Source organism: Tupaia chinensis, unplaced genomic scaffold, assembly GCF_000334495.1.
Source record: "Tupaia chinensis unplaced genomic scaffold, TupChi_1.0 Scaffold149501_1, whole genome shotgun sequence".
Taxonomy (NCBI): Eukaryota; Metazoa; Chordata; class Mammalia; order Scandentia; family Tupaiidae; genus Tupaia; species Tupaia belangeri.
The window spans coordinates 4,352,521-4,361,058 of NW_006209345.1; the positions used below are offsets into that span (position 1 = coordinate 4,352,521).

At 42.1% G+C, this 8,538-nt stretch overlaps 1 protein-coding gene across 1 annotated transcript in view; it reads right to left on the reverse strand.

Annotated features, from left to right (window-relative positions):
* The window catches only part of PACS1 (phosphofurin acidic cluster sorting protein 1), a 179,838-nt gene that overhangs the window by 41,070 nt on the left and 130,230 nt on the right, over positions 1 to 8,538 (reverse strand). The window contains exon 2 of the mRNA XM_006171371.3: positions 7,941 to 8,028. Coding sequence (XP_006171433.3) covers positions 7,941 to 8,028 — 88 coding nt within the window. The remainder of the gene's footprint in view (positions 1 to 7,940; positions 8,029 to 8,538) is intronic.

An 8,538-nucleotide genomic window follows, 5' to 3' on the forward strand; every position in this document is an offset into this window, starting at 1 on the left:
TTTTCTGGAGAGGTTTTTGCTATAGGGCACGTGCACTCACCAGAAAGACAGAGACAGAAAGCGAGAAATCACCCCCCGGGGGAGGGGGGGTGGCCATGCCACAATCCCCTCTCCTCCATTCTCCTCTTGGGATCTTGGGCATGCACGCACACACGTCCGTTGTGAGTTTAAGCCACCAGGTCCGGGACTTGAACCACGGTCGACTACATGGGAGTCCAGCGACATAGCCATTACGCTAACTGCTGGTCCCACAATTCTTTTTAATTTCAATATATGCTCTAACATCCTGGGCTTTCAGTCCTCTCCCAGTGGTCTTGTCCTCACACTGAGCTGCTGTCTGACATGGACCTTTTACCATGCCAGTAGTCACAGGCAATATGCAATCCTAGCTTCACGCCTCCCACTCTCTGGTTACCAACTCCTATTTTCCCTGCTCATTCCTCCAGTTCATCACGATCCTTCAAAACTACCAGGACCTGTGATCCAGTGATCCTCCCACCTATATCGTTCCTCTTGCCCCCGTGATCCCTTCTTCCTTATGCAGCTTAAATGTCACAATCTTCATAACCATGTCCCTGCACACTCCCAGACTCCTGCATCTGCTCTCGCTTTGCCATACTCTTTTGGTAAATTAAAACACCTGTTTAAATTCAGCTGTACCAGCTGAACATGCCTGGAGAGAAACAGTCAGACAAGCTGGTCTCGGGTTAAATTTCTGATGCAATCCTAAGAGGAACTATAATGCTGTCTTCCCCAAGTCCTTTCGTGCTCGACTACTAGATGATGATTTCTGTCTTCTTGTTTTTCCTCAAATCTCCAACACCTTACCCTTCTCCTCACTCTGAAATTAACCTTGAATCCTACTTCACTGAGAAAACTGAAGCAGCTCCTTCCACATTTTCCTGCTGCCCAACACCTGTCCTCATATACCCTCCCTCCCTCCTGTCACATGAGGAATGTCCCTGCTCCTCAGTGCTCCACTGGGGCAAAAAGCTCATCGTTGCTCGCCTGCCGAAGACATTATTCTAGCCATTCTTTCCTTTTTATATAAGTCGACTTTCCTCTCCACTTCAGGTCATTCCCATTAGAAACATAGTGTTATTTCTCTTATCAGAAAAAGAGAATCCTCTCTTGTTCCCACAGGCCCTGCTAGTCAGCACCCATGTCTCACCTCCCTTTATTGCAGACTCAGGAGATGTCTGATTTCACTCACCTGTTAAAAGGAATCCTCAGGGGACCAGCAGTTAGCGTAATGGCTATGTCGCTGGACTCCCATGTAGTTGACCGCGGTTTGCGTCTCGGACCTGGTGGCTTAAAACTCACGCCGGGCGTGTGTGCATGTGTGCCCAAGATCCCGAGAGGAGAATGGAGGAGAAGGGATTGCGGTGTGGCCATCCTCCCTGAGGGGTGATTTCTTGCTTTCTGTCTCTCTGTCTCTCTCTGTCTATCTGGTGAGCGCATGCGCCCTATAGCAAAAAAAATCCCAAAAAACCTTAAACACAATTACTGATGATCCCAAACAGCTTTTGTTTATTTAGGCATAGCTATCAATATTTACTTCATTAGAAATTAAAACATAATTTAAAATATTTATTAAAAAATAGCAATACAAAAAATAGATTTTTTTATGAAACATGCATTTTTCAGAGGCCAGCTGGTGGCATGGTGGTCAAGGCAACTGAATACCACATGGCTGATTGTGTGGTTCGACTTCAGGACCCAGAGGCTTGAAAAACACACATCTAGTGTGTGTGCATGTGTCTAAAATCCTGAGAGGAGAAATGGAAGAGAAGGGATTATGGCATGGCCATCCTCCCTGGGGAGTGCTTTCTCACTCTCCAGTGAACACACATGCCTTTCAGCAAAAATAAAAAAAAAAAAAAAAAAAAAAAAAAAAAAGAAATTAAAAATAAAAGGGAAGGAGGAAAAAAGAAAAAGAAAAATGTATTTTCCAAGACAAAAATAGTTCAGTGAAAAGGTGGCATAATCTTTTTTAAAGAATTACTCATTTTATTTATCATTATTATTATTTTTTAATTTGCTATATCGGGCATTGCACTCACCTGAGACAGAGAGTGAAGGAGAGAGAAAACAAGAGAGGGAAGGAATGTAGAAAAGCAAGCCACCAGGTCCGGGACTTGAACAAGGGTTGGCCTTGTGGGAGTTCAGCGCCTTAATCACCTTGCCAGCTGCTGGCCCAAGCATAATTTTTTGAATAGTTTTATTTGGATATAGTTCAATGCCATTCTATTCACCCATTTAAAGTGTATAACTTGGCTTTATCATATGTATAATCATTACCATATTCAGTGTCAGAATATCTGCACCACCCCGAAAAGAAACCCACATTAACCCCACATTTTTTAACCTCCCTAGCCCGAGACAAATACCAATTTACTTTCTGATTCTAGGAATTTGCCTATTCTGGACATTTCACGCACATGAAATCATTCAATATACAGTCTTTTGTTACTGGCTTCTTTTACTTAGTATAATGTTTTCAAGGTTCACCTATGGAATAGGTGTTTCTACTTTGGTCTTGTTCATTGTCAAGTAATATTCCACAGCATAAAAATAGCACACATTATTTATCCATTCACCTACTGATGAACTTGTAGTGTCTATACTTTTTTAGTTATTTTGAATACAATTTCTATGAACATTTCAAATTAGGTTTTGTTTCTCTTAGGTATATATTCAGGAATACAATTGCTAGGTTATATGTTAACTCTGCGTTTAACCTCTTAAAGAACTGCCAGATTGTTTTCTAAAGTGGATGCATTCTCTTATATTCCCAGTAGCAGAGTAGAGGGAGAGGGCATGGTTCTACATTACTTTTTTCTTTTTTTTTTAATTGCCAGTGAGCATGTGTGCTCTCTGGAGATCAACAGAGAAACAGAAGACAAAAGCACCTCTCAATGGGGAGCAGTCACGCTGCAATCTTTTCTCTTCCACTTCTCGATCCTGTCAGGATTAGGGGTGCTTGTGTACATACACACAGTATGTTTTTGAAATTGCTTGGGTTGAGATTCGAACTGTTGCTGACTATGTGGGACTGAGCTCCCAATGTACAAATAAACAGGGCTTAACCACTGTACTACAGAATCTGCCCCTGAAAACTCTTTTAAGAATTGGGAAGCTGTCTGGCTTACAGTGATGGAGACAAGTTTTCCAAAATTCTAATTTTCATTTGAAAGCTCAAATTTTATTATCATTAGCAACAAACACTCAGTTATTTTCCTTGAAGTGACAGGCTCATTTTGTTCATTTTCAAGAAAATACCTCTCAGGACCAGCAGTTAGAGTAATGGCTATGTTGCTGGACTCCCATGTAGTCGACTGTGGTTCGAGTCCCGGACCCAGTGACTTAAACTCACTCCAAGTGCGTGTGCATGCGTGCCCAAGATCCTGAGAGAACGGAGGAGAAGGGATTGCGGCATGGCCATCCCCCCTGAGGGATGATTTCTCGCTTTCTGTCTCTCTGCCTCTCTCTGTCTGTCTGGTGAGCACACGCACCCTATAGCCTCGTTCGTTCTGGGGACCCAACGCACCCAATACCAAAAAACTCTCCAAAAAAAAAAAAAAAAAAGAAAGAAAGAAAGAAAAAGAAAAAGAAAATACCTCTCGAACCTGGGTCTAAATAACTAGTCTGTCTGCAAGTCATTCTTCAAGTAAAAATGGTGTTTCATGAAAAAAAAAAAAAGGAGCTACTTTTGCTCACACTCAATCACACAAATCATTGTCCTTGAGACAAACATCGTACTTCACTGTGAAGCAGAAGTGCTTTGTGCATACTTCCCCTTTCATCACACAGAATATTAAGAAGATGTGTACTCAACGGCTGAGATGTAATAAATTAACAATCTTTACTGCTTCCTCAAGGACATGCTTAAATAAAACTGGCTTTCTTTCTCTTCTTAAAAGCATGTGGTAGTAAACGACACAATGTTGGTACATTCTGGTGCATCTGTGCTAAGGTGCCAGCAGTTTCATCCACTGTTCTTGTACCTTCAATGCAAATGTCAACACAGTAGAAAAGGCAAATAATGCCACAGTGATTTTTGTTTGTTTGTTTTTAAAGAATTATTTAATTTTATTTATCCATTTATTTATTTTAATTTGACCAAAGAGAGAGACAGAGAGAGAAAGTGAGAAAGCAAGCCACCAGGTCTGGGACTCGAACCATGGTCAGCCATGTAGGAGTGTCGAGCACCTTAATCACCATGCCACCTGCTGGTCCCTGTTTGTTTTTTAAGAGCGATTTTTGCTATAGGGTACATGTGCTTGCTGAAGAGACAGAAAGACAGAAAGCAAGGAATCATCCTCCTGACCATGCTGCAAACCCTTCTCCTCCAGTCTCCTCTCAGGATTTTGGGCATGCAATACATGCACATACACACGTGCCTGGTGTGAGTTTTAAGCTGCTGGGTTCAGGACTCAAACTGCAGTCAACTATATGAAAATCCAGTGACATAACCATTATACCATCTGCTGATCATGCCACAGTATTAGTATAAAAAGAGTTTTGACCTCCTGTATCTTAGGAACCTCAGCATCTGTGGACCTGATTTATTTTTTTCTTCATGTGAAAGACAGATATAAAGGTATTTTCATAGGGCCTTGCCACGTTGTAATCTTCCTGCTCCAGCCCGCCCCTCACCCCCACTAGTGAGGACCACTTGGAGTGCACCACCATGTCCAGCCCACTTCAGGTTGGGATGGAAACCAAACCAGGCCTCCGCCATCTCACCAAGCAGCAGTGCCCTCCCACTTGCACCGCTGTGGCTGAGCCAGTAGACCTCATTTTGAGAAAATGCTGCTCTACCAGAATGTAAAGCTCTTAAAAGGCAGGGATTTTTGTCTGTTTTGATCATTGCTGTATCTTGTTGAGCCTAGAACAGTATTTGGCACATAACAGATGTTCAATAAATAGTTACTAAGCAGATGAATAAGTGACTGAATTAATGAATGTGATAACATCTGTAATTATTTGCAGCTGCTTAGAAATAGAGCAATAAAAACTATTAAGATATCTGTAGTTTTGGGTATCATTTTTAAATTTACAGAATGTTAAATGTTTAAGCAAGAAATAAAAGAAATGATTTCTTTTGGCAAAAGTATTTAACTGCAAGGATAGCAAAAACAGCAGGGAACTTTGAAAACTACACCAGCAGTGTTTGCATGGGGAAGCAACAGCCTTTGGCAGAGGAAACAATCCCTGAAAACTGGAACACTGCTTGCGACCTAGAACTGGGAGATAAAATCAGGAAAGAAGAACAAGGTACTAAAAGCTGCCACTTCACATCATTGTCCCATACTTGTTTTTCTAACCCGTAGTGCCTGGGAACATCTCACAGATTTGGGAGGAATTAGGCACAAAAATTGAATAGGGAATTTGAATACAAAGTGGGACACACAGGAATTTAGGAGTAATTAAAACATTTGAGGTTGGGAGGACTAAATTAAAATAGAGTATTTATCCCACAAATAGTATGTTTATCTCTGAGGAGCTCGATTTATGATTCAGACAGCGAGTGCTGTAGATGTGGGCTTTACTGAAGCCAATATTCATACACTGAACTGCTGCATACCAGGTGAGTTAGCTAACAGATTATTCTGGTTAGTAGAGAGTTATCATATCATTCACTATTTTTCAAGAAATAAAAATTCAGTAAGTACAGCATCCTGCATTCCATCATTTAATGACTCCAGATGTGCTTTGGAATCTTACTAAGCTCCAAGGGGTCAACCTTAGAAAGGATCTATTAGTTGAGGAAGTCTAGAGCTTATGTGGCTTCAACAACTACATGAATTATCCACTTTAGTTTCTAGTCCCAGTTTTGCCACTTGGTAATTAACTGGTAATGGGTAAATTCTTTAACCCTTTTATACTTTAGTTTCTCCCTTCTCCTTTTCTGAAATTAGGGAATACTAAGAGTATTGAAATGTTGGGGCCAGCAGATAGCATGGTGGTAAGGTGTTGGATATTCCCACATGGTTGACCATGGTTCGAGTCCCGGACCTGGTAACATGCTTTTTCACTTCTGCCCCCTCCTGTCTCTCTCTGGTCAAATTAAAATAAATGAATGGATAAACAAAAATTAAATAATTCTTAAAAAAATAGTATTGAAATGTTTATGAAACATTTTGAGTATCATGAAAACGCTGCTAAATGTGGGACCAGCAGTTGGCATAATGACCACCTCGCTGGACTCTCACGCAGTCGACTGCATTTCGAGTCCCAGACCCGGTGGCTTGAACTCACACCGGGTGCATGTGCGTGTATGCCCAAGATCTCAAGAGGAGAATGGAGGAGAAGGGATTGTGGTGTGGCCAGGAATCCTCCCTGGGGGGTGATTCCTCGCTTTCTGTCTCTCTGTCTCTCTCTATCTTTCTGGAGAGCGCATGCACCCTATAGCAAAAACCTCTCAAAAAACAAAAAACAAAAACAAACCACTGCTAACTGCTAAATGCAAGGAGTTAAGTGTGAGGATTAAAACGTCTGAGTGGGGTGGTAGGTGGCATGGTGGTTAAGATACTGGAGTCCCACATGGCCAAGCACAGCTCAAGTCCTGAACCTGGTGGCTTGCTTTCTCACTTTCTCTTTCTCTCTCTCTTTCTGGTCAGTTAAAAAAACAATAATAACAAATAAAATTAAATAAATAAATAATTCTTTAAATAAAAATCCTGGTAGATTTTAGAAAATAAGCTGTTTCTTTCACCTCATAGAAAACCTCTGAGGGGGGAAAAAAATGAGAAAAAAAGAAAAAGAAATCTTCAAAGTGCTTTCCCAACCTATGTACTTATCTGGACCTAGAAAGCCTGAGGATGAGACTGAAACCAACACTTGCCATCCTGGTATATCTGAGTAGTTTATAATACACTTTAGTGTCTGCATCACTTGGGTCCTCATGCTAATCCTATGAGATAGATAGGGCAAGAAGAACCACTTCTGTTTTCAGGCAAAGAAGGTAGGTTTAGGGACTAGCAGATAGTATAATGGTTATGTCACTGGACTCCCACATGGGTGACTACAGTTCAAGTCCCAGACTTGGTGGCTTGAAACTCATGCCGGGTGAGTGTGCATGAGTATACAAAATCCTTAGAAGAGAATGGATAAGAAGGGATTGTAGCATGACCATCTCACTAGGGGGTGATTTCTCGTTTTCTGCCTGTCTCTCCAGTGAGTGTACATGCCCTATAGCAAAAATCTCTCTCTTAAAAAAAAAAAAAAAAAAAAAAAAAAAAAAAAAAAAAAGAAAGAAAGTAGGTTTAAAGAAAGTGAATACCTTTAAAAAAATTATTGAGACCAGCAGGTGGCATGGTGGTTAAAGAGCTGGACATTCCTACATGGCTAACCACGGTTCAAGTCTTGGACCTGGTGGCTTGCTTTCTCACTTCCCTCTGCTTGCTCTCTGTCTCTGGTCAAATTAAAATAAATAGGAGAGAGAGAAAGCAAGCTGCCAGTTCTGGGACTTGTGGTCAGCTGTGGAGTCCAGTGCCCCAACCACCACACCACCTGCCAGCCCCAAGAAACTGAGCACCTTAATTAAGAGACAGAACTGGGACTTGGGAGGTGTCCTAAGCTTGGTCATCTTTCTGCTGCTGCACCTTGCTTTGCTGAGTCAAGGGAGACAGAAGAGTTCTACCAGAGGTGGTATTCCAAAATACGTACCCTGTGGTCAGCTGTGGAGTCCAGTGCCCCAACCACCACACCACCTGCCAGCCCCAAGAAACTGAGCACCTTAATTAAGAGACAGAACTGGGACTTGGGAGGTGTCCTAAGCTTGGTCATCTTTCTGCTGCTGCACCTTGCTTTGCTGAGTCAAGGGAGACAGAAGAGTTCTACCAGAGGTGGTATTCCAAAATACGTACCCTGACAGCAGGTGAACTGCTATCCAGCTTCCATGGACCCCAAATAAATGATCCTGCTCAACTCACCTGCAGCTTCACAGCAATGACCACTGAGTTAAGGTCTTTGTCCATTTCTTTTAGCATAACAAGCTTCTTCAGGGTCAAGCTGAATAGCCTACGAAAAATGTAGAGAAAAAGGATCTTGTCAAATATAAAGAGAAAAGCAATTGACAATCTGTTGGGGAATCTGCTTTACTTAATGTAAGAACACGAGGATGTCATTTTCAGTCCAAATGGTGTCCCCCTTCAGTAGTGGAGTATCAGTCTTTTTTTTTTTTTTGGAGAGGTTTTTCGCTATAGGGTACGTGCGCTCGCCAGACAGACAGAGAGAGACATAGAGACAGAAAGCGAGAAATCACCCCCCAGGGGGGATGGTCATGCCGCAATCCCTTCTCCTCCATTCTCCTCTCGGGATCTTGGGCACACATGCACACGTGCCCGGCGTGAGTTTTAAACCACCGGGTCCGGGACGCAAACCGCAATCGACTACATGGGAGTCCAGTGACATAGCCATTACGCTAACTGCTGGTTCCCCGGAGTATCAATCTTGTGATAAGTGTCAAATGGTACATTATTCTATAAACTTCTATGGGTGCTCACTTATCTCAAGCCAAAACCTACACTC